Below are 26401 nucleotides of genomic sequence, written 5' to 3'. Positions count from 1 at the left end.
CATTCCCTCCAGTGCAGCAAGATCTCTCCTTCCCGAGCAGGTATCTCAGTGATAAGCAGCTGTCCACAGGAAGGGTGGTAGGGACTCTTGAAATCTCTCCCTCGGCGTCGAGCAAGAAAGACATGGCTAAATAAAAACTGAAATTGTGTTGACATTTCACGGTGGTTGTTGTAGTTTTAATACTAAAGGAAGAACAAAGTATTTGTAGCTTTAAATAAAGAGGGAACGTTTGGCATTGATGCAGCATTTGGCAGTGAAATCACTGGGGATTTTTTGCACGAGGTTTTATTTCTGCTTATTGGGAGAGAAGGGAAAAAAAATGAGCTAGGAAGAGAGGAAAATTCAAGACCAGGGGAAAGCCAGACGGCTCTGCTTTTCCTTCATGCTGCTGATCACAACTGCGGTTCTGTGGTCAACTGTGCGTCCCTTTCTTGAAAGCCTGCTGCCCCCCTTGCCTGTTTGGTCCTTAGTGACAAAGATGGTTTTGGATTTCACTCCCCATTGTATAGAAGGTGATGAATGAACCTGTTTATATAGCGCTTACTCTGAAGCAGGGCGCTGTGTGTGTTTGCTTTCCCGTGATTTGATTTTTATCATGATCCCCTTACAATTATCCTGTGAAGTCACTCATCATGCTCCCCATTAAACAGAAGCAAAACCCGGAGCCCAGGGCATTGCAACAACTTGTCTGAGATCACAGGGCTGATCTGCCAAGGAGCCAGGCCTCCACATCTTCCAAACAATGGCCCATTACATTATCTTAAGATCAATTTCCAATTAACCACTCAGGTTCTGTTATAAATTCACCCGCAGTGTTCCCATAGTTCTTTTATAAAATTTACCCATCACCATCTCTCTTATCTTTTAAGCTCTTTCTCCATCCCTCTTCTGTCTCTTCCGCTGCTACCCTGGACATCCCCCCACCTCTGGAAAATATAAAACAAAATCAGAGAGTTGCAGGCTTCCCAGTGGATTTCATAACTTTGCATACCATATATTTAGTTTAGTAATGAAAAATTCCAGCTCCAGGCGGTGCAGAGGATAGCATTTCTAATGTTTTTTAAACAGCTATTAATGTAGTCAAGCGCTCTGTGTGAGTGTGTGTGTGTGTGTGTGTGTGTGTGTGTGTTTTCCTACCTCCTCTATATAATCATCTGCTCAGTGTGCACTCTGAAACTGAGACTGGAGCCAGAGGAGGGGCAAGCTGTGATTGATGGGCCAGGCTCAAGGAAGGAGTCCCATCTGGGGTTGGTTTGGGGAGCAGTCAGATGTGGAGGGGAAGGTCAGCCAGCCGGCCCCCATCCCCCCCTCCTTCCACACCCCGGCCATCCACACGTTGCACAGAGCCCACACCCTCGCGCTCGTAATCGAAGCTCGCTTTGGGCAGATGCTTTGTGGTGTGAGACTAGAACAGCTGCTAAGTTTATGGAGGAGAAAGGAAGCAGGATGGTGCAGCAGGTATTTTTTCCCCCCATTTTCTATTTCACTCGAAATTGTGATTTGAATTAAGCTGAAGTCTTTCCTTGTGTTAAGTCTGTTACTCTCTCTGTGATGCGGATTCCGCTCCTTGAATCCTGCAGGGGGAAAGGAGAGGATTTCAGCCAAGTGTGTGTGGGGGTGGAGGTGGGGGGGTGTGTGTGTCAGTTTTTCTGCTTGATGTGTCGAACTGAGCTGGTCTTAGAACTAGCAGGTTAATGGTGTAATTTTGCATTTTCCTTCTTTGTTTCACTGCCCCTGGGGGCATGATGCAGTTTAGTTCTTTTTGGTCCAGCGCTGGAGGCTCTCTCTGAATATGCGCAATTGCTTGCCAGAGAAGTAGAACAGACCAGGCTAAGAAACTAAAGTAAACCCAACTGTCAGCAAGACGGAAAACTGCAGGCAGCAGAGAATGGATAGTTTCCACCAGTGAGTCCCAGTTGGTGGGGGGTCCCGTTGCATTGCAGGAGAGGCTGCTTTTCCTAGGCGGTGAGATCAGACGTGGTCAGCTGCTTTATGAGGGCTGGACCATTCCTCTGCATTTCTTCATTGTAGGGGCTGTGTTTAGGCCAGAAGAGGTTTGGGGAGTGGGGGGGGGGGACCAGAAATGGACTGGGGACAAATAAATTGCAGAGGCAAAAGAAGAGAAGGATGCTTGGGAAGTTTGACTTTTAGAGCTGGGAAAACACACTTGCACATGCACGCATGCACAGAGGAAAAAAAATACTGATTTTCATACATGGGCAGGCACTCCCCCCACCCCAGTGAAAGTCAGGCAGTTATAGTGAAAAGAATGTATCTGTTTCGTGCTCTGCCACGTAAAAGACTATTTTTCTGCAACTGAAATGTGGTTTGCATTAGACTTTGAGGCAAAATATTTTGCCAAGTCTGATGGGCTGCCACTCTTGGTTCGTTTATTAGATTCCCAAAGCTACCTCTTGAAACCACTCAGGAGAAGGGAAATGTCTAAAAAAGCAAAATAAATAAATAAATAAATAAAAGCACCTCCCCTTTTCTCCCTGACTCTGCCTCCTGAGAAAATTAAGGGTGTGGGATGTCTTAGCCACCAACGAAATTCTCCTTGAATTTGAGGGGTATCTCTGAACAGGGTCCACACACCACGCTAATGGTCAGATTACAGTATTTGTCTTAAAATAGCAATAATATCCTGGCTATTTCATGCTTCAGTAAAATATTTAAATTGAAATGGCATTTTTGTTTCCTTTGGAGAATCAGACTGCATTTTAATAATTCCTTTTCTCTCTGTAACTGGAGAGCACGCTACCCGGTGGGGTGTCTCGGGTCCTGAGGGGTCCCCTCTCCCCTGGCTATGGGTGGGTTTCTGTTCTAAGTGACGTCTGGGGTATGAGGACAATGATATTTCTTCTTATGGAGGTTCTTGATTCCAAACTTCTGCCTAGTTCTGCCCCAGCAATGGGTGAGTCTTGAAACACGGGGTCCTGGCTTCTTCGCCCCTGTATTCAGCAGCAACCCAGGAACGTTCAAGCCCTGGACGTTAGAAGCTGGGTTTGCACAATTGCTGTAAGCACTCCTTTGATGATGTGGGGATACCTGCAAAGCAGAATCCCCCTCCCCCTCCACTCAGAACACCCCTGATCACCCTGACTGGGTAAATATCAGAATCCCTGTGAGCATTCCACTTATTTAGGGAATAAAAAGTGGTGGGGGGGTGGGAGGGTGTTAGCCTTGGGGTAGAAGAAAGAAGGCAGCTTCTGCAAATGAGGGAATGTCTAGCCAGAATGCTCCAAATAACCGCTGGCTGTCACCGTCAGTGATGTGAAAGTGGCCTCAGCTTTCCAGTAGGAGCCTGTTCATGTGCCCGAGAGTTGCCTTGACCTGGAGTGGAAAGGTGCCTTTAATGTGAAGCTGCTTTTCCAGAAAATCCATTTCCGCCAAGTGCGGAATCCGGGCACATCACAAGGGAGGAAAAGACATCCCCGAAGCCATTTGAAGGTGAAGAATAATTCCACAGGAAGTACAATGATCTTAATTAAATATTAGCTGTAATTAGCCCAAAGTGCAAATGTTGGGAATATTAATTAGGGTCTCTCTGGAATGGCTGTCAGTGTTAATAAGGAACCGTGGGGGGTCCCACCAACATCTGTTTGAGGACTCCAGGAACACCAGTGCATTGCAAGCTCCAAGGACTTGAACGCTCCCTGTAGGTTCCTTGGCAACCATGAACTTTGGCCCTAGAGCCAGAGCCCCTGGGTTTGCCAGAATGGCACAAGTTCTAGTAGAGGTTGGTGGCTTGTCCTGGCTCCAATGGTGCCCCCACATGGCCCTTGCCTTTTCTAGAGTAACTTCAGAGCCTTTGGAAGCCAGGCTCCAGGCTTGAGGTGACAGAAGTCTCCCAGGCTGTTGCCCTCACACTTGCCAAGGGCCACCACCCCTTGTTCATCTGGCTAATGGAACCCTGACCTCTTTGAATCAAATACCCAACACCTGACTTCCACATAGTGTGTGACATGCCACCTGGTGGAAAACAGGTCTCAGGGTCACAGAATATGTGACAGAGATCAGTTAATTTATTTAAAATTGGGACCGCATCTCCCCACCAGGTGATCGTCTTGCCAGATGGACCCAACGGCATGGGATAAACGCGGGCTCTGGTTCACTCCTGACTTCCCGAAGAGGCACATGTGGCTGCAAGCTTGCAATGTCATCCATCAGCTCTGGGTTGCAGTGTCCTTCACAACAAAATAGAGGGAGATTAGAGATGCCATGCACACAAAGCAGAGTCTAGACCTTGGCACTATTAACATTTAGGTTCAGATAACCCTCGATGGTGGAAGGTGTTCTGTGCATCATAGGATGTTTAGCAACATCCCTGGCCTGCACCTACCAGATGCCAGCGGTACCCCATTCTCCCCTGTTGTGACAAACAAAAGCATCTATTGTCATTGCCTGATGTTTCCTGGGGGGCAGTCACCCCTGCTCAAGGACTCCTGATGCAAAGCACCCAGCACCACGCCTGGAGCCCACTAGGTCTGAGGTGAAGGGTAGTGTCACTCAGTTTGCATTCTGAGCTCTGGTTTGGAGAAGAGGATGCCTTCCACGTGGAGCACAGAAGCCTGAAGCCCTCTTAGGTCATCTTCTAAGCCCACTTCTGCTGAGTCTGAAACACATGTGTCTCCAATGCAGAGGTCTGCTGATGGAAAAGCACATTCTGAAAAAAGATTCCACCATCCTTAAGGCTGCTGGTCTCCAAGTCTGGCTGGGCCACCCCTCATGGATGGAGATAGAAGGCACCCCTTTTTCTCTCTTCCTGCTTCATTGTCAGCTGTATTTCCTGCCCAAACTATTCATGATGGCCCCATATTTAATAACTCTGCTGCAGCAATTAGAAAACTTTCCTCGTAAAGGGCCAGATAGTTAAATAGTTTAGGCTTTATGGGTTCCTATGGTCTAGGTCATAGCAACTCAACTGGCCCTCAGAGCACCACTCGTATCCCAGTAAAACTTTATTTACAAAAACAAGTCACAGGTCAGATTTCTTCCATGGGTCACATGTCAATGCCTCTGCTATTCCAGCCCATCTATCTCCATTGCCAAATGAAGCGTGACAGAGCTCAGAACCCACTAGCCAAGCCTGCATTCACTTAGCGAACACTGGTGAACACCTATTTGGCAGCCAGCATACTGCTGAACCTTGGTGACTATGATACAGTCTCTGGCCCTCAGACTGCTCACAGGCAAATGAGCAGGCAATGGTGGTACTTGGAGTTACGTGGGAGGTGGCCAGCAGCTACAGTGGAGCCTAGAGGGGACCACTGATGTGCTTTATGTGTTCAGGGAGACTTGCTAGGGGAGGAAGCTCTTGATCTGGGACCTGAAATCAAAGTCAAGACAAGCCAGGCAAGGCAGTCCAGGAGGACTCTCCAAGCAGAGGAGGTGGTGAACAGGAAGGTGGGATGATGTGGGAAGGATGGAGGGACCACTTCTCCAGGACAGAGAGAGGTCAGATCCTAGCAAAGAGCTCTTGCCATTTTGTGGGTGCTTAGGAGACTGGGTCACTTCTCCTGAGAGGGTCCTGAAGAATGGCCACGTGGGCACATATGTTTCTGCTGAAGGTGGAGGAAGGACACCACTGGCTTTTATGACCATCTCTCTATCCTTGCTCCTGTTATGATTTCATGCTCCCCTGGAGTTTCCACAGGTTTGTCTTTCGGTCCAGAGATGAGCGAGGTGGAAGGCTGGGGAGGCTAAAACAGACCTGTGGGCAGAAGTGGAATCTGTTCCAAAGGATTTTTCCTTGGAGGGTTCTCAATCCCAAAGTTGCTTGGGCTTTCCATCAGCCAGAAAGAAGTGGCATTCATATGGAATTTCCGTGCCCAAGGATGTGTTTCTTGATCCGGCCTGTGAAAGAGAAGGATGCTCGTCTGCTCATACAGAGTTGAGTGTTGTTTTGTTTTGTTTTGTTTTGTTTTGTATTAGTCAAGACATTTTTGGTTGCAAGTAACAGAAAAGCTAGTTTACACAAAATCAGGCATTTACTGACTCATGTAATTTAAACAGCAGCGTTACTGACTGCAGGTAAACCTGGATCCTGGACTTCAAATGATGTCAGTGGGACTCAGTTGATCTGTTTCTCAATTTCTGGGCTCTGTTTTCCTCTGGGTTGGCTTCTGCTTTGGGGACGCCCTCTTCAAGAGGCAATTCTTGGCAGCTCCAGGCTTACACTGTTTTTCCAGCTGTCAATCATCATAGTGAAAGAACTTCCTTCCAAAAAATGCCAGCAACATCTCAGGGCTAAGCCTCATTGGAGTTACTAGGCGTTAACACACTTAGATGGGCAGGAGCCCAGGTCCCTGTGACCCTGAGAGTGGAGCCCTCCAGCCAGACTGGGTCACATGTCCACATCTAGAGGTGACCAGAGGTGGGGCTCAGTTTGGGAGTAGAAGTGTCCCCTAAGAGGAGACCTGGCATGATCTCAAAGAGGAATGAACAGTGAGTGGCAGTGACAAGCCATGTCCTCTCTGATTTCCCAAGGAGGGGCAGGGTTAACTTTCCATGCAGAGCGATCCACCCACAGCCCAGACAGACCCTCACAGCCCCAAGTGCTGTAAAAACAGGTTTCCAAGAAAGAAATGGCTGTGCATGTTTGCTGCTGATGGCACAGACGTTTGGAAAAATTAGTCTGGGGGAAGAAAGGGCCTGATGGGAGCGTTTTCACTGGTAAAATGTTTTAAACTTATCCTAAGCCTCGTTCTCTTCCAAGTGTCATCTTTAACATTCTAATTAAGGCGCCTTCTAAACAAATGCACCCTCGCCGTGCTCTGCTCTGAGAATAAACTTCTTCTTCCCCTCTCTGTCACAAGGGTTTTTGCTGCACTCAAGCTGCTTCTGCTGAAGAGGCTCTCCAGTGTCGGTGGCAGGGGACCAGGGTGGGGGATGTGAGCAGTTCTGACCTTCATGCCCCGATGTCTTTAGAGGAGGGCTGAAGTCACATCTAATTGACCACGCACAATGGGAGAGGCAGCTATTTGGCGTGCTTAATTGCTAAACACCCCACCACCACCACATCCCTTTCTGACTGTACAATCCCATTTCTTAAGACCATGGAAAATTCAGACCTCTGGGTTATAGTCCCTGATGTGTGTGTGTGTGTGTGTGTGTGTGTGTGTGTGTGTGTGTGTGTGTGTGTGTGTAAGGAGAGTTAAGGGGGTGGAGGTGGAGAGAGAGAGAGGTTGGTGTGTGTGTGTGTGTGTGTGTGTGTGTAAGGAGAGTTAAGGGGGTAGAGGTGGAGAGAGAGAGAGCTTTCCTAAAATGGAAGCATTTGAATTCTTTTTTTGTTTTTTTTTAATTCTTTTGACTTGACTGTAATTATCACACTGCCTGTTTTGCCCAGCTCTGAAGGGTGAATTGTTATATAATACTCTGCTTATAAAAAAAAAAAAAAGTCAGGGAATGTGGGGGGAGGGGTCATTGATTAATGAGGCTAAGTGTTAAGTCCAGCTATTATTTTGCAGAGATGCTTAAAATGGGACTATCACACAGGGCCATCTTTGTCCAAATTAGGTTGTGAATTTTCATTAGCTGCTTCATAATGGCCCTGGGAACATCATATACACACACACACACACACACACACACACACACGCACACTGAGCCCATTGAAAGGACCACCCCCCCATTCCATTACGTGAGCCAAATCACATAAAATTTTGATTAAATTCAAATGCTTACATGAATTTCTCTGTTTTCAAGAACACACACGTTCAATTTAATCTCTCTTGGCATTTTAAGGATCAAATCAAGGTTTTGCTGTCACTGGCGACAACTCCAGGCTCACACGTTCCAAAACGGGAATGAAATTAGAAGGATCTACCAGAAAAAATCCAACCGGGTGGAGCACAGACCCTCACAGGCTTTGGGCTCTTGGGCTCGATGTCTTGGGAGAGGGACTTGCACTTCTCCGAGCCTTGATTTCTGCATCTGTACAATGGGGCTCTGACAATGATGGTTACTGCTTCCTGATAGGGTCAGGCGAAGATGAACTGGGATGTATCCATCTCTGGCCCCTGGCACAGCACTGGCACCGCAAAGAGTCAGGGGCGAAGTTGTCATTGCGTGTCGTGGCGGGGGTGCGGGGGGTGGGGGTGGTCCCTGCTCGGTGGCGCCCGCTCACCGTTCTCTCTCCCTCTCTCCCCCTTTCCTATTCTGCAGGGTAATCAGGAAGCTGCCGCTGCCCCTGACACAATGGCTCAGCCTTACGCTTCGGCTCAGTTTGCCCCCCCTCAGAACGGCATCCCCGCGGAATACACGGCCCCTCATCCCCACCCCGCGCCAGAGTACACGGGCCAGACCACGGTCCCCGAGCACACGTTAAACCTGTATCCTCCAGCCCAGTCGCACTCGGAGCAGAGCGCCGCGGACACGAGCGCGCACACCGTCTCGGGCACCGCCACAGTAAGTGGGCGCTGGTCTCGGGGTGGGAGAGGGGGGCTGGCTGGGACCCCAGAACTCCAGTGATGACTGTGGGGTGCACCGCCAGGCGTGCCCCTGGCTCCCTCCCTCAAAGCAGCCCCTAGGCCACTCCATGTCATCCCAACCCCGCCAAGTTGGCCTCGCCTCCGCGCATCTCTCCTGGTTCTTATTTAAACCAACACATTTTTCACTAACTGCGTGTGTTTGTTTGTAAAGGAACTTTCATCTCTTTTCCGCTTCTATGCTTTTGCTTTTTCTGGAATTCTGTCATCTCAGTGGAATCATACACCATGTCATCTTTTTTCTTTAATGGCTTTATGGAGATTCAATTTACATACAATAAAATCCACACATTATTAGTGTATTTACAGAGTCGTGCAGCTATTGTCACAAACTATCTTAGGAATATTTACATCCCTCCAAAACAAATGTCCTGCCCACTGCAGCCACTCCCCATTCCTGCTCCAGTCCTCCTTATCCTAACCAAATTATTTTTTACTTTTTCTTTTTTCAGTTTTTTTTTCCTTTTTTAAAAAAGTGTAGTTAGAGTGTTGTGTCAATTTCTGCTGTACAGCAAAGTCACCCAGGCATACATCTACATCCGTTCTTTTTTCTCATGTTGTCTTCCATCATGCCTGTGATTCACCCTGGTTGTAGCCTTTGTCCCCCATGTGTTTTTTTTTTTTTTTTTTTTTTTTTTTGCTGAGTCCCCAGAGTGTGGGTGGCCTGGGCTGCCCAGGTGCAGTGGGAGAGGATTTTGCAGGACTGTTCTGCATTTTTGATCGTGGAGGTAACACAACTCTATGCACCAAAAAGTCACTGTGGTTGCATGTGAGTGGATAAAGTGGATTATAAACAGACAGACAGAAAAGAAACAGTTTATTGCCACCATCAATGGACAGTCAATATTGGTGGTTGTTCATAAGAGATCACCTTAAACAAAAATAATGATTAAAATGACACGCTGTTTATTTGTGTACTATCTGAAATAACAGAGCACATGCCTGTCACAAGACATGTGTGTATGTTTAGGAAGCCTTTTTCTGCGGAATTCTTGGAAGCCTGGACACACCCAGCCTCTAGTTCAGAATGCTTCGTAGGTACAAAAGGCAGTGGGGCCTCTTTCTCCTGACCTCAGGCCTCTGAAAAACTACTATTTGTGAAGAAGTTGATTGGCTTGATACCTGATCTATTTCTTGTAACTAAAAGCAACCTTTGACTAACTTGGTTCCCTGGCATCTCATTCATTTGGAGGTTAGGTTTGGAGATTTTTCAAAATAATGTCAATTAAAAATGTTTCTATTGCTTTTCTTCCCTTTTTTTATTGTGCCAAAAAACCATGTAACACAAAATTTGCCATTTTAACCGTTGTCTTAAGAACAATTCAGGGGCATAAAGTACATTCACAGTGTAGAGCAACCATGCCTGTGATCCTGTCCCAGACATTCTCATCACTCCAAAAAGAAACCCAGGATCCACAAAATGGTCCCCATTCCTCCCTCCCCACTAGCTGGTGGGAACCACCGGTCTGCTTTCTTTCTGTATGGATTTGCCTGATCTGGATTTTTCAAATAACAGAGTCATACAGTAAACAACCTTTTGTGTCTGCTCTCTTCCACTTAACAGAATGTTTCCAAGAGTCATCCTTGTTGTAGGCTGGATGAGTACCTCCTCTTTTTTATGGCCAAATGCTATTCCATTGGGGTGTTCACCACATTTTGTTCACCCACTCATCCATTGATGGGCATTTGGGGTTTTTTTCCTACCTCTTGGCTACTGTGAATGGTACTGTTACTGCCTCTTTTATACTGGCTGCTGTAACATAAGGATAGGGTCATGAAATGGGTTGTGGATTTAGCAGGTGTTTATTGTTGTTGTATTGACCACCTGGTGGTAGTGATGAGGTTGTTGTTTATTTGTGTGTCCATTGTTTTGTGATAATCGGAGGGCTTGTGGTTATTTTAGGACTCAAAAAGGTCCAATCAGACATCATTTGTTAAGCTTCAACATGGATCAACCATATAGACTATAGAAGATTCATTCGTTAATTCATTCATTAATATTTATTAAGCATCTAATGGAGCCAGGACTTGTACTGGCTGATGTGGTTGAACCAAACAGAAATGGCCCTCTCTCTCTTCTTCCTTCGTATGAAAGACAGAGAATGAAGATTTCACAATCACATTATAAACACACATTGTGATACACGGTCTTAAGGAAAGGACAGGTGCTACGAGAGGAAAGAAAAAGAGCAGAAGTACTACCAGCAAATGAGTAGTGTGGGACCATTTCTTCAAAGACATGATGTTAAAGAGAGAAAGACAAAGCATCCAGGGAAAAAAAGGAATATCAAGGTCAAAGATCTCAAATTGGGAAAGAGCTGGGCTTATTCAAAGAACTAAAAAAGATGCAGCACTTCTAGGGCATGTGATGACGGTTTGGGGGTACACAGCATCAAAGGATAAATGGGGGACAGCCAGCAATCATCACATCCCACAGCCCTTGCAGGTTCCACAAGAAGGTGAAAATCTGCATTGGAAGATATTGGCAGACACTGAACAGAATTTAAGCCAGAAAAGTTAAGGACGGACCTTTTGAAAGAAAGGGTTAATATGCCTCCCAAAAAGGGAGCTGAGAAACTTAACATGCTTATCTCCCAAAAAGAATTCTCGAGATCAACAGGATTAAAATTAAACCTCATGTGAGGTGAAATGGTGAGCAGATAGCTCTCTTCTCAAGAGAGATTTTGGTCTACTAGAGGATTAAAATATGTATTCTGTTCATTGTTGTAATGTGGCAAGTTCTGGAGCATGGATTTCCAAGGCTTTAGTTCATTATGACGATAGTTGAAGAAAGCACTTTCTATGATGTCTGCCTCAAAATTATCAGTGAAGAGCTATTGTTTTATAGGCTTCTGGTTACCAGTAACAGAAAACTCAGCAGGGAATGTATTGGCTTAGAAAGTGAAAAATCCTGGACAAGAGCTGGCTTTAGCACAACTTGGTTCTTGACATGCATCTATAAGGTTCCAACCACATCTATTTCTGGCTTTTCTTCCCCTTGCTCGGTTTTATTCTCCACTTCTGTGTGATGGTCTTTCAAATTCAAACCCTTAACATCACACCAGATTCCCAATGAAAGACTCTTGGAGTAGCCCCATGCCAGCAATCCTGGGAACCACTCTCTCCCCCTAGCCAGCATGGCAGCAGATGAAGCAGAGAATGGATGTCTCAGCCTTGGGGCCACTGAGGAGCCTTGTTCCCAAATTCATAGACCACTATTGGTTCCACCAGCATCAATCATAAAGTGCTTTGGGGACTTCTCATTAAAGGTATTTAATGAAAGAAACCAGTCAGTGCTAAGGGTAGTATGGTAAGCCATTTGTAGGGAGAGGGTTGAAATGATGGACTTGTTGAGTGTTGGGAATGGAGAGGACCAATCCGTTGAGAACTCCTATGTGGAGAAGCTTTGAAGGAAAAGAGTTTTTGAATGAGATGTAAGCAGGGTACCAAGATTGGAGGTTGAACCAGGAGAGCGTTGTCATGGCAGTCTGGCAGGTGGATACTGAGAAGACATCACTGAAGCTCAGTTTGGACATTACCGAAGATGCTGGAGAAAGCAGTGTGGGTAGAGTGTTGGGGGAAGATGCCAGGGGACCAGGAGTTGAGGAATAAGTGGGAAATATTGGAGTGGGTATGTGCTGTACCATCATAAACATCTGGAGTGAAGAGGAGAAAGAAAAAAAAAAATAGCAGTTGAAGAGCACAGAGGTCAGAGGAAGTAGTAGGAGACTGGGTTTTGATTCACTATTTGACACCACAGATAAGCAGAGGGTGGGGAGACAGGGAATGATGACTCAGGAAAGAAAGAAAGTGATGAAGTATTTTAGAGAGAATAGGATGGACTATGACCAAGGGTACCACAGAGAGAGTAGGGTTGTCTGGGAAAGGAGAAGAAACACTCTATTTTTTACAGCTTTATTGACACATCACTGACATATAATAAGCTGTGCCTATTTAAAGTGTTCAGTGTGATAAGTGTTGTGCTGTGTACGTACATGTGAAACCATTGCCACTCTCAGGACAACAGACATATCCACCATCCCCAAAGCTTTCTCAGACACACCCCTCTGCAGTCCTTCCCTCTCCATCTGCTCCCTCGTTCCAGGAACCAGCTGAACTGCCCCTATAGCTTAGTTTTCCGTTTCTAGAAATTTCTATCGGTGACATCAAAGTACTGTGTGCTCTTTTTTTTTCTGCCTTCACACACTCAGCATCATTGTTTACAGATCCATCCATCTTGTCACCTCCATCAGGAGCCCACACTTTGTATGCCGTCATATACCATGTGCCACAACTTGTTGGTCTATTTTCCTGCGGACTGTCTTCTCTGAGACCTTAACGTTGTAGATCATGTGTAAGGCCTTAACAGGAAGGTTCCCTTGAACGTTTGGAAACATTTCAATTTTGAAACAGAAGAGAAGTGTCACAGTCCATTCCAGCTGCTCTAAGGAAACACCACAGACTGGCTTAGAAGTAGGAATGTGTTGCTCCTGGTTCTAGAGGCTGGACGTCTAAGATCAGGATGCCAGATGACCAGGTGAGGGCGCTCGTCCTGGTTCAGAGTCTCTGCCCTTTCACAAGAAGGGAGGCATGAGGGGGCTCTGTGGGGTCTCTTTCAACAGGGCACTAATCCTATTCATGACTTAACCACCCTCCCTGAAGCCCTACCTTCTAACACCATCACATGGGGCTTTAGGATTCCAACATGTGAATTTGGGGTGATGGGTGGGGGACATATTCAGAGCAGAGCAAGAAGGGAAAGTAGCTATGTGAGGAAACAGATGGATCTTGAAGTCAAGAGATGGCATGAGGAGTTCCTTCCATGCTGCCTTCCTCTTCTCCATGATGAAGCAACATCAACTGAGAGAGTGAGAAAGGGAGGGTTTAGAAGCCCTAAAAAAGACTCCTGAAACTGGGCAGAGCTCAGACCATTCCTGGGATTTTTGAAGGGTAGTGGGCATCTCTCTGAGTGTGGGGAGTGTGAGTTTGTGCTGGGGCTGGTTATCTGGTTACTTCTATCCCAGCACTGTTAGGATGGTCTGTACCCTTCCGGGAAGTCTTCAAGGAAAGAGGACCATGATAGGGTGGAGCAGGCAGGCTTTGTGGCTGATCTTGAAGGAGGTCTTGGGACATAGACTCTTAGCTGGCTTCGAGAAAGAGCAGGCATCCTAGCAGGTGCCATCTTGTCTTCTGCTGCAATTCCATGCCCATGCTTTTCTCTCTTCCACCAAAAGGGAAGACGTTTCTGTTGTCCGTGACCTACTTTTGAGTTGTGCTTCCCTGAACCAACCAGGCAGAACATAGTCTAGGACAACTTTCTTCAAATTGTCTCTGCATCCCTGCGCATTCACCAAATGCCTCTTCTCTCCACCCCAGATTCTGTGTCTCCCAAGGAAGACACTTAACCTCAAAATGGGTCAGACCTGTGGTTCTCCCAACCCTGGGATCTGTGGCTCTGTACTGGACACCCCATCTGTTCCCCACAGGGCTGCGTTGTACCTGGAACGACCCTAAATGTCCTTTGACAGATACGTACCATGCTCCCTGCCAATCTGAGGGTACTGCAGAGCCCATCCTTTCTTTGAAAAACTGAGTCGTTTGGGGTATGAGAAAAGATCTATCCATCTGGTAGCCTCCAGAAACATCTGATATATGCACATGATTTCACACAAAGTGCAGAATCTATAAAAGAGAAGCAGGATGCACCCAGAGCTCCCAGCCAGAGCCGAGGAAAGTAGGGACAGAAGGGACCGACCAGGTGATCCTGTCCGTTCCCCGACGGCTGAGATGGGTCCCCGCAGGACATTTTTCTGCTGAATGTCTATTTAATGTGGGTCTCCAAACACATCATGAATCACTGTGCTGACAGAGCCAATACCGTGTTATATTAGATACTGCTCCTGACAAGGTATTTTCCTCTTGACATATTATAATTAGAGATTTGCAAGCGGTGAATTCTCCATGTATCTCCAATAGCAATGTCACTTCTATTTTTAACACCTCTGCAGTCTGTCTAAAAGTCTCCCACCAGCCCTGGGATCTGATGGAAGAAAGAAAGTGGGTCTGAGAGTTTGGTCCCAGAGCCTGGGGCTTTATGGACAAAGGAGCTCTTTAGAAGCTGAGTTCTTCTGGGTCCTCAGCTCCTTCCCACTGGAGTGCTGCCTCCAGTTTTTGTTAATACCTTTAAGAAGGTGAGACATGGCTTGATGATGACATCCTATTCTCAATCATTCACACACTGGCTTTGATTTGGAAGCCAGTTAACTTAGCTAAGGTATGGGGAAAATTTATCAATGCATTCCTTTTTTTTCCTTTTGTCTTTGTTTTTTAGGGCCACTCCTGCTGCCTATGAAGCTTCCCAGGCTGGGGGACTAATCAGAGCTGTAATCGCCAGTCTGTACCACAGCCACAGCAACGCCAGATCCGAGCCACATCTGCAATCTACACCACAGCTCACAGCAATGCCGAATCCTTAACCCACCGAGCGAGGCCGGGGATTGAACCCCAAAACCTCATGGTTCCTAGTCGGGTTCGTTTCCGCTGAGCCACGACGGAAATGCCAATGCATTCCTTTTTTTAAACTACCCATTATTATTATTATTAATTATGGCAATTAATGCTTGTGGTTAAAAAACATCACCCTTGAGAAAAAAGTGTACACTGAAAACTAACATTTTCTTAGAAAACAAAAGTCGCCAATTCCTTTTATTGCCTTCCAGAAATGCTTCATGCAAATTCAAGCAAATGCCTGTATCTTAGTCCACTCAGGCTGCTACAACAAAAATGTTATATATTGGCTGGCTCGTTAACAACAAATATTCATTTCTCACAGTTTGGAGCCTGGGAAGGCTGAGATTGTGGCGCCAACAGATTTGGTGTCTGGCGAGAACCAACTTTTCACTGTGTCCACACATAGTGCAAGGGACGAGGGAGCACTCCGAGGCCTCTTTTATAAAGGGCACTAATGCTCCTCATGAGCACGCCACCCTCGTGACCTGATCTCCTCTCAAAGGCCTTGTCTCCTGATACCATCGTCTTAGAGGCTAGGATTTCCATGTATGACTTTGGAGGAAATACACTTGGTTTAGAGCAGCCTGCTTGTCTATTTCCTTTTCTCTTTCTTTAGTTTATCTCTATCTCTAATTCAGCCTTTATGTCTTCTCCCTTCTCACTAGTTCCATTCCCAAAGGGCCAGAAGTCAAGTCTACGAAGCACACACTTGGGCAGCTTTTCTATCGGGGAGGTCATTCTGTACCACGTGGGGAAACCAGTGCATTTTTCTTCCCCTTTGTGCATTATCATACATACAGAGGTATCCCACTGATGGCACATCGCTTGTTTCTGGGGTTCATCTTGCATTGTCAGGGTTCCCAAGCAGGCTGTACTGGGCAGCCGGGTACACACATCACTGTCTACCTCCAGTGTCTCTGTGTGAATGGTTAAAAGGTCTGTGGGTTTCAGGGTCAACACTGCTCAGTTACCCTCCAGAGACCCACGTGCAGCCCATAGACAGTCCCAAGAAGGCCTTCTGCCCACTGCCTTGCCCAGCACAGCCCAGTATCCAACTCAGCTCTTGGCTTGTCCCCCTGTATGTGCTTGGCTGGGGCTCCCCTCTCCCCTTCTCTCTAACAAAAGAAAGTAGCTCGAGAGCTGTCAGATGTCAGGGAGAAGAACAAGAAAGGTGTGTTGCCACGGGCCAGGGCCTGCGGTGGTCACAGATTCTGCTAAGCACTCTACATCTTGTTTGGTCCCCACCCCAAACCTTTGGCATCCTATCAGCATCCCCCGTGTGACACTGAGGGACCAAGAGGTTAAGACGTCGTGAGTTTGGAGAAGGTGTGCCTGCAGAGTAGAAGCCCTCACCAGCTACATCCAATGTCAAAGTCAAGACTTTCCTCAACCTCCAGGCAACTTCCCTACCAGGTCTCCTGGCCAGCAGCTTGGATGACCAGTGCCTGGGACCAGGATGAGCAATTAGAATCCCCCCAAGGCTGGTTTTATCAGCCTGCTCTCCAGTTGAGAGAAGTGGATCTCTAGGCACCTGGAGTCTGGATTTGCCAGGGCTGACCCCTCTGCTCCACCATGTCCAAGCTGAGGGCTCCCAGGCTGGTCCTTTGACCTCTCTGCTCTGGTGTTTCTGTGGTTCCCTTCCTCCCTAGAGGTCCTGCCCTTCTCCAGATGTCCTTCCTCTTCCCTTCTAAACAGTCAGCAGAGATGAACCATAGAAACCCAGCGAGTCCCTGCCCCTATCAGAGGACTTTGGCATCCCTTGTTTACATTTAAAATCTGAAATTGTTGAGGAATTCTTGCCTAATATAGGATAAGTAGCTACATCAAAACAGGAGGTAGAGGAAGTTCCCATGGTGGCTTAGGGTTAAGGACCCAACATTGTCTCTGTGAGGGTGTGGGTTTGATCCCTGGCATCACTCAGTAGGTTAAAGAACCAGTGTGGCCAGAAGCTGCAATGTAGGTTGCAGCTGTGGCTTGGTTCCAGTGTCACTGTGGTTGTGGCAGAGGCCTCAGCTGCATCTCTGATTCAACCCCTAGCCTGGGAACTTTCATATGCTGCAGGTGCAGCCATATAAAAGGGGAAAAAAGGAGGCAGAGAATTAGTCTTGAAAATAATAGTTTTTGCTCCTTGAGTGTCAGGCTGTGTTGTAATCACTTGACATGCATAATCTCAAGTCATCTTGACTCTCCATCACCAGAAAGAAAGAAAGAAAGAAAGAGAGAGAGAGAGAGAGAGAGAGAGAGAGAAAGAAAGAGAGAAAGAAAGAGAGAAAGAAGGAACAAGTATGTATAAGGCATTATCAGCTCCATGTTATAGTTGAAAAACCCAAGACAGGTGATCTTGTGAAGGTCATTGTAATGAGCAGGTAGGAGCCAGAGCTCAAAACCAGGTGTGTCAGACTCAAGACCTAAACTCTTAAGGGCTCCAAGCCCAGAAGGCACCCCGAGGCATGCCCGGCACACACACTGGGCTCTTCTCTGCCTCCACGGCTGTGACTGAGAAGCAGGCTTTGCCTGGGAGTTCCTCCTTTCACCCTGGGGAGGGCCCCAGCAGACCCAAGCATGTGCAATGTTACGAGCTTAGCGCGGACTCTTATTTGAGACCAGTGCCTTGAGCAAACTCCAATAACATGTTTCAGTGGCTTCAAAATTGTCTTTTCAGATGACAGTGTGGCTGAGCTGCTTTGTCAATACCGGTTCTGTTTTCCTAAGGTTCACATTTACTTTAAGGACAGAGGTTCTGCCTCCTGTTCCCTCGTGAGGCTGAGTGTTATGCTTTTGCCTCCCGTCTGTGCTTTAGAATAAATGGTCTGTGGCTTGCAGGATGAATGAAAGGCCTTTGCTACCCAATTCCAGGATCATCTTACTGTTCCAAATCCCCTGCTCCCCAGAGCACCCTCTCCTGGTGGGCCAGAAGGCATCATTGAGCCCAACTTGAGCTAATTCTACAGCTGTGAGCATCAGAGACCCATGCGTCTAATGTTCCTTTGTAGGACTGGGGCTGCAGCCCTGGATTCTGGGAGAAATGAAGGTTCTCAGGACAGGTCAGAAGACATGGTTGTGGATCAATAAATACCCTTAGGTATTATCAGGAGGCACAGTGAAGAATCACAATGAGGAGCTGGGAGTCCCCATCCCAGTTCTGATCCAGGGTGACATCACTGGCATGTGATGCAGCCTAAGTCTCACCTCCTCCTAAGCTCTGAGGCTTAGAGTCGCTGTGAAGTCCTAAGGAGATAATGCCGGTGACGGGCTGGCCCAGCAGTGGGTACGCAGTAGGTGTTCTACTATATGAATCATTATCATTAGGAAATAATTACATCATTCCCAAAGGAAACATCAGACTATTTTCTTCTATCCTGAGTTCTTCATCCTCAATGTCTTTCTGGAGAATATATCCATCCTAAAAATCGTGACATGTCTGTGTTAAAAGGGAAACGAAGATTTAAATTTCCACTTTAATTTTAAAGGGAATTCTTGTATGGGATTTCCTGTCGTGGCTTAGTGATTAATGAACCCAGCTAGGTTCAATTCCTGGCCTCGCTCAGTGGGTTAAGGATCCGGTGTAGCTCACAGACGCAGCTCAGATCCCACGTTGCTGTGACTGTGGTGTAGGCTGGCAGCTGCAGCTGCAATTTGACCCCTAACCTGGGAACATCCATGTGCTGAGGGTACAGCCCTAAAAAGACAAAAGACAAAAAAAAAAGAGGAATTCTTGTATGGCATGACTTCCATACCAGTAGTTTTCAATTACTCATGCCCAAGTTTGACAGACTGGTACAAGTTGGTCATTGACTTAAGTCTGGGTCATGAAGAGCAAGGGTAGGATTTATGAAAGGAATCTATGACTGAAGTTTTGCTCATAAGTCCAAAGCATCTTGCTTTTGCTGAGTGAGGAAAGATCGGGCTTATTCTATTTCCTTAGGGGGATTTCATTGTTGTAGTTCAGCTGGAAATTGTACAGGCTTCTGAAACATTTGATCTTGACATTGTCTTCATTTGGTGTTTTGTGCTTATTCATACCTGTACTCGTCATCAGATTTTACCCTCTTGATATGACTAAGCAGTCTCCGTTAAGATGTTGGTCTTTGAGAAAGTGTTAGCACACAGTCTATTTGTAAAGTGTTGGGGTAATGATTGGATAATTCGAAGATGGAGTGGGCTGTCTATGAGCGACACAAATGACTGGTCTAGGTGTTAGTAGAACCTAGTTGCTTTTGCATAACGCATGGCCTCATGAGATGGTTTTGTTGCATTTGTTTGTTTTGAAATGAACTTAGAAGTAGGCATTAATCTGTGGGCAGTGTTTGAATCATTCACTAGCCAACCATCAGCTCATGCTCTTTAATTCATGGCCATGTTTTACAAGTTGATGGTGAATGCATATGAATTCTGTGCTCTATTTGGATATCAGGCAGGAGAAGGAAGCTGATGGTCCTTTGTTAACTGAGCATCCTTGGGTGGGTTCAGCCAGGCTCTTGGAGCATTCGAGCTGGAGGGAACCAGTCATCTCGTTGTACAGATGTTAAGGTGATCATAGAAGTTAAGGGCTGAAAACTCAAATACTTTCAGGTCCAGGAAAAGAACAAACATATGTGAAAGAGATTAATTTATGATGGAGACATATGTAAAAGAAATAGTTGACTTTCCGCATTAGGATAGAAATGATAAAACCACAGGCATGATGTGATGTGACCCCTTGATGGAGGCCCTGTGATAGTCTAGAGGGCACATGGTCCATCCAAAGGGACTTACCTATCAGTCCGTCCAGACAACATCTTGATATTTTTCAAGAGCAAGCAGCATTTTGGATTTTCATGTGCTCTTCTAGTCTCTCCTGTTTGCTCATTTTTGTTATCTGCCCAGCCTCTGAAGATACTGGTTTATAATCCCTGACTTTAATCATCAAACTTGATTTTTTTAAAATAAGAGCTGAAATTAGGAACTTTAACCCTTTGAGTGAGATCCTATTTTAGGTTTATACAAAAGGCAGATGGAGAGTTCCCAATGTGGCTCAGTGGTAATAAACCCAACTCGTATCCATGAGGATGCAGGTTCGATCCCTGGCCTCGCTCAGTGGGTTAAGGATCCAGCATTGCCATGAGCTGCAGTGTAGGTTGCAGATGTGGCTTGAATATAACGTTGCTGTGGCTGTGGCGTAGACCAGTAGCTGTAGCTCTGATTCAACCCCTAGCCTGGGAACCTCCATATGCTCCAGGTACATCCCTAAAAAATAAAAAATAAAGTTAAAAAAAAAAAAGACAGATGGAAGCTTTAGCATGACAGTGTAGAGATTATAGAATGTTAGAGTTTGAAGTGACCATCTGGTCTACCTGTTTTTTTGGTTTTTGGTTTTTTTTTTTTTTAAATGAATGACGCAGAAGCTTGGAGAGGGAAATCAACCTGCCTGACTCACAAAGTGAAACTAGCAGAAACCAGAACAGGAACATGCTACAAGAAAGTTTCCACTGCACTATGTCCCTCCCTGTGCTTCCCACTGGCTATGACCATGTTTTTTTCCCCCATCTCCTGGATTCTGTAGTAGCTCTCAAAATCAACATACTTAGGATTATCTCTGCATTTAAAAAGACAAAGCCCACTGAGCCTGCCTATAGGTGCAAATCAAGCTACATGATTTGAGGCTCCATTTCTCCTTGGTATCCCATTTTTGTTCCTAGCCAGAGGTTTCAGCCAGAAGTGGACCTCACTTTCAGAAAAGCTTCCAGAATTCTAAAAAGAGGTTATCTCTCATTCTCTTCTACTGCTGGAGAATTTAATAGCACTGTGCTTATTTAAGAGTGTTATGTATTCCAATCAGCTCTGGTCCTAGTTGCTCTTGGGTCAAAACACTCTAACTGGGGAATCTGGGTTTCCACCTTTGCATCCTTAAAGATTGTGGAGGTTGTTGGGCTGTCAAATTATAGACTCTGATGGAGAGTTAGGTCCACATTACTTCCCAAGCTCCCAGAAAGGTCAAAGGCTGAGTCCTGGCCCCCACCAGTAGTAGAGTAAACAGACTCCTGTGAGGCAGGTGAGCCAGACACGTGAGCCAAGCCTGACAGGTGAGCCAAGCCAAATGGAGATCCCAAAGAAAACCTCGTGGGTCCTCCAATTCTTGGACTTAGGAGAGAAGGTCACTACGACCCAGACACTAAGCCCTCTCTCTGACATCGTAAACAGAAGTTATGCAGTCTTGAGGACCTGACTTTTATGTGATCTCAATGTCCTTGGGACAAAGCTACCTGGACATGTTTGTTCTCCAACAAACCAAAGTTTGCAGACTGAACAGTCTAAAACAGACCAGGCCATCAGGATCAAGGTAATTTGAAGGCTTAAGTGCTGCAGACCTTTTTGGAAGCAAAAAGACGTTTTGAAAAAAATCATGGAATTAGTTGCACATAACACAATTCAGCACGTTTGGGCTGCCCTGGTCTTTTCAAAAGGGGAAATGTAATGTGTACCCTGATTGGTAGATGGGGAAAAGCAAAGAGAAATTCTGTGGGCTAAAAAAGAAAGAAGGAAATGCTACGGGCTGAAAGGAAGAAAATAAAACAAAAAAGGAAGAGGCAGCTATCATGTGTGAATAATGTCTAGGTAACAGTAACTAGCATGTCATGAACACATATTAGATGCCCAGTGCAGTGGTGCTCCAAGCTCCCCGTGCATGATCTGATGGAATCTTACAGCATCCAGAGGTGCTGGGTACCACAATTAACCCCTTGTTACCTAGGTGAGAAACCCAGAGCATAGAGAAATCAAGGAGAGTACCCAGTTCCCATCACAAAGCCACAAAGGGCAGAGTTGGCATTCAAAGGCAGTCAGTCTGACTCCAGGGTCCACTTCCTTACTCACTCAAGAGCCACCCACCAAGTTGCCTGTTTTACTCACTTTCTGTAACCCATCAAGGGATGGATGTGACGAGGCCAGAATGACAGATGAGGAAATGGCACAAATGTGAAGTAACTTGCCCCAAGGCCATACAGTGAATAAAGGGAAGGGTGGAAATGCCAGCAGAGGTGGATTCTTAGACCCACATACGTGACTTCCCATCAGAAATTGTTTCTTTACGTAAATGACATTCCCTGCTATTTTAAACATGACAATATCATAGCAGAAAAGGATCTTAACAATCGTCGTCCCTGTTATTATGTGTTTATCTCTAAATTGCCTCAGTTGACACACAACACACACGCACGCACACACACATGCAAGCATGCACGCATTCTCCATCCCCCAGTCACCCCCTTCCCCCGTATCCAGTGACCCCAAGGAGTGAAAGGGGGCTTCAACTTGGCAAGCTGACTAGAGGAAGCCTGGATCTCCCCGAGAAACTCGCTACAAGGAAATCGCTAATTATAACCCAAATTGTATTTGACTTCTGCATCTTTGCTTCACGTTATCACACTATAATTTAAGGAGATTGTTCCCTGCCTTTTTTAGGGGGAGAAATTAACTACCATTTTTTTTTTAAACTAAGAAAAGCGGTGGTGGCAGCAGCACCCGAGTGACAGGAGGTGGGTCTCGTCCCCCCCTTTTCCCTCTAATTGGCTGGCAAGTGGGAGTCAGGTTAGCAATTATGCCAGGAGTTGCCTGGGGTTCCAGGCAGTGTCTCCGGGTGACACCCATCTGGTGGCTTCACAAAAGGGAAGAGATGATGGGGGAGGGGCACTGGCTGGTTGCAGGGAGGGAGCGAGGAGCCAAAGAGTCTCCTTGACTCTGGGAGGTGGTGTTTTGAAGACAGAAAGAAGGCAAGGCAGGTCAGTCCTTGGATTTGACGGCCTTCCCCTGTTTCGAATCCCAGAAACTTGGCACTGAGGCGGGGACCTGATCAAAGGTTAGAAAGAGGATTAGGAAGCATTGCAGGGACCCAGATCCTGGGCTCTCGTTCTGCCCGGTCCTGCTGTCAGTGGGACCCAAAGCCCCTTGCCCACCCAGCCTTCGTCTCTTCCAGGCCTTTAGTATCAGCATTAAGTAACTAGGCCAAGGGGTGGCAAACTGATCAATGGCTCAGTTCTGGCCCATGGCCTGTTTTTGTCAAAGTTTTATTGGAATGCAGTCATACGAATCCACGCATGTATTGTCTACAGCTATTTTTGTGTTATGACACCAGAGTTGACTAATTGTTAAGGGATACAGGGCCTGCAAAGCTGAAAATACTTATTATTTGGCCCTTTACAGAGAAAGTTTGTTGAGCTCTGATTTAGGGAAAAGCTTACATATTGTTGGTCTTCTGACTTTATTTAGACCTCAGGCCTTGCAGTAGAATGAACTGCCAACATTGAAAAATGGGAGATTTTGGAATTCCCCGGTGGTTCAGCAGTTTAAGGATCTGGTGTTTTCCCTGCTGTGACTCGGGTTGCTGTCATGGCATGGGTTTGATCCCTGGTCTGGGAACTTCTGCATGCATGGGTGCAGCCTAAAAACTGAAAATTAAAAAAAAATGGGAGATTTTAGGGAGTTCCCTGGTGGCCTAGTGGTTAAGACTCAGCATTGTCACTGCTATCGTTTGAGTTACTGTGGTAGCTCAGGTTCAGTTCCTGGCCTGGAAACTTCTGGACACAGGCATGACCAAAAAAAAGAAAGAGGGAGGGATTTTAGAGCATAATCTGGCTTTGATTAAAAAGTGGAAAAATCTAACAAAACATGGCAATGATGCGCTCATGTTCAGAATGAACGGTCCCCCAAGATTATTTGCCACAGTCACCACCACTCCCTGTAGAACTTCACCAAGCTTACCTCTTCCATATACAAGGACTGATCCTCATCAGCATTCGAGTTGGACTAGGACATTATTTTTTAATGAAATAATCCTAATTGCTCCCCTAGCCAATGAACTGATTTATTTTATTCTTTCTTCTCCACCAGACTGGACTTCTCTGTGGAACTCTAGCAAGGAAATAGATATTTGAGTATCACCACCATTTAGCAAATTCCGGAGTTGTATCAGAAATGTAGCACCGCCTTCTACCTCCAAACATATCCAAACACATATCCATTGCCCATGTTTTCAAAAAAACCTTTGAAACTGAAACCTTTACTGCTATTGACTTTGATTTATATCAGAGCAAGATTAGTGTCACCTTCTTTTGAAATCATGAAACAAATGTCACAATTTGTATTATCAGTAGAGTGAGTCTATAATCGTCATGTGTAATAGTTTCAGGCTTTAAGTCCATTACTCTAAACCTAGTAACACGTGGTGCTGCCCCCCTTTTACAGATAAGGAAAACAGAGACTCAGAGACTGTGAAAATTGCCCAAGGTTGGACCATCAAGAAATGATGGGTACTGGACTCAAACTCAGACCAGGCTGATGCCAAAGGCTCTCTTCTTTCTGATACATGATGGCAGGTCTTTACACACATAGGCACAGACCGTGGCAATGACTCTTGGCTAAAATAGAGAAGTGGTGCCCAGCCCTGGGGCTGACACGAGACTGTGGTAAACCCAAGATCCCTTCTCCTCCTGTAGCTAGAACAGCTGATCCTAAGAAGAACTTCAAAAAGGTTGGTTAGAGCCTCTGAAAGGTGAGGTTTTGGTCAACACTCATTTAAGTATCTTTCATTGCTCTCAACATATCTGCAGAGAATATTTTTCCACCAGCTTCAGCAAGCTCAGCAGAAGGAGAATTTAGGTTGTGTGGGTGAGGAAAATCATGTTTCCTTTTCAAAATAAGGGTTCATAGGGCAGGAAACTACCCATAGCAGCGGGAAATCCTTGTGAATAGGATCCAGGTTTTGTATGGCAGCTTCATTACAGCCTTGAGCCCAGCATGGGCTGCACAAACATGTAGGCTTATCTGGGTGTGTGTGCGTGTGTGTGTGTGTGTGTGTGTGTGTGTGGCTTTAGGAAGCCCTGTGCTTTTCCTTCCACAGCTTGGGTAGTGAGTTCCACAGGCTTTCAGGGGATTCACAGTGGCCTGACATTGGGGCTGAGCCCTTGATAATGACACTGTAGACACGAGATAATTACAGATCTGATACTTCCCAAGTCAAGCTAAGTGGACCTCTGATTATTATTCTGAGCATAATAGGAGCATAACTAACACTGAAGGGAAATTGTGCTTCTCTATTTTATTAACCGCTTTTATATTCCCTTGTGCATGGCTATGATGCTATGAAATCTTCTTAAATGTGATATTACTCAATAGAAGGCAATAATAATGCACACACCGTAATGCATTGGATTACTTTGCAAACAGCCCTTGTGAAATTGAATTTCCTAGGGCCAGCTCAGGGATGCTGGGCTCCCAGGCCCTTGCTGGGACCGGGAGCCTGGAGTCTGCCTTTGGAGTTCCTTAGGTTTTCGTAGACATAAGCAGTTGGTCCATATCATTTTTATTCACAGTGGGGATGTCGGCAAGCCTCAGTCCCAGACATCTCGCTGTGTGTCACGGCTCAGAACCGCAAGTGGTTCTTGATACCTCCGCATAGTTTGAAAATGAACTGGGTTGGATGTCATCAGGAAGGAAGCTAGCTGGACAGAGGGGAGGCCTTCCGTGCTGGAATTAAATCCTGAAGGGTTGGTAATGGCCTTTGCTGAAGATTCTATCAAATCTTTGCTTACTCCCAGCCTCTGTTCATCTATAAACTCTTTCATGATACCATCTCGAAGCCAGAGTTGGTACTCCTTTTACATGCTGGATGTGCCTTGAAAATGCATTCCTTTGGCATCCCCCCAAAAATTGTTGCTTAAACTCCTACAATAAATAGATCACAATATATATTAATCTACTAGATGCTCATCCAACAACTTTACAGTAATTTAAAACTTCACTTTTTGCCATAAAGTTAGAAAGTCCTTGAGGATACCAGGGAGACTTACTATCTTTTTTTTGTTGTTGTTGTTCTTATTTTTAGGGCTGCACCTGCAGGACATGGAGGTTGTTCCCAGGCTAGAGGTCAAATCAGAGCTGCAGCTGAGACCTAAGCCACAGCCACAGCAATGCCAGATCCAAGCCACATCCATGACCTACACCACAGCTCACAGAAATGCTGGATCCTTAACCCACTGAGCGAGGCCAGTGATTGAACCCACATCCTCATGGATATTAGTCGGGTTCTTAACCTGCTGAGCCACAACAGGAACTCCATCATCTTTTTTTTTAATTATTATTATTATTTTGTGCCCAGTGCAGTGCCTGGAGTAAGGCAGATAGTAAACAAGAGTATGTCATTTATTTATTCATGACTGTATCTTGAATTTCTCCTATTTGGAGACAGTGCTAGGCTTTGGAGGTACAAGAGGGAAAGAGATATGGATCTCCCTTTAGGCAATTACAATGTAGTAAAAACCATCAAATATGCAAATACAAACATGCAAAAATCACTTGCATAATGAAATAATTTATTACAGAATTAATCACCTTTGTGGAAAATGCCTTAAAGGAAAGGTATAGGTGCT

General features: G+C 45.9%; 1 protein-coding gene across 17 annotated transcripts in view; it reads left to right on the top strand.

Moving 5' to 3' along the window:
- RBFOX1 (RNA binding fox-1 homolog 1) overlaps window positions 1-26401 on the top strand; it is a 1607565-nt gene that overhangs the window by 1391987 nt on the left and 189177 nt on the right. For all 17 annotated transcript variants that reach the window (XM_047780546.1, XM_047780555.1, XM_047780550.1 and 14 more), the window contains one exon: window positions 8167-8409. In XM_047780546.1, the coding sequence (XP_047636502.1) occupies window positions 8167-8409 (243 nt within the window). The remainder of the gene's footprint in view (window positions 1-8166; window positions 8410-26401) is intronic.

This window comes from Phacochoerus africanus, chromosome 5, assembly GCF_016906955.1.
Source record: "Phacochoerus africanus isolate WHEZ1 chromosome 5, ROS_Pafr_v1, whole genome shotgun sequence".
In the NCBI taxonomy this organism is placed as follows: domain Eukaryota; kingdom Metazoa; phylum Chordata; class Mammalia; order Artiodactyla; family Suidae; genus Phacochoerus; species Phacochoerus africanus.
Note: the sequence above shows the minus strand (reverse complement) of the source record. Positions and strands in the feature narration are given on the sequence as shown.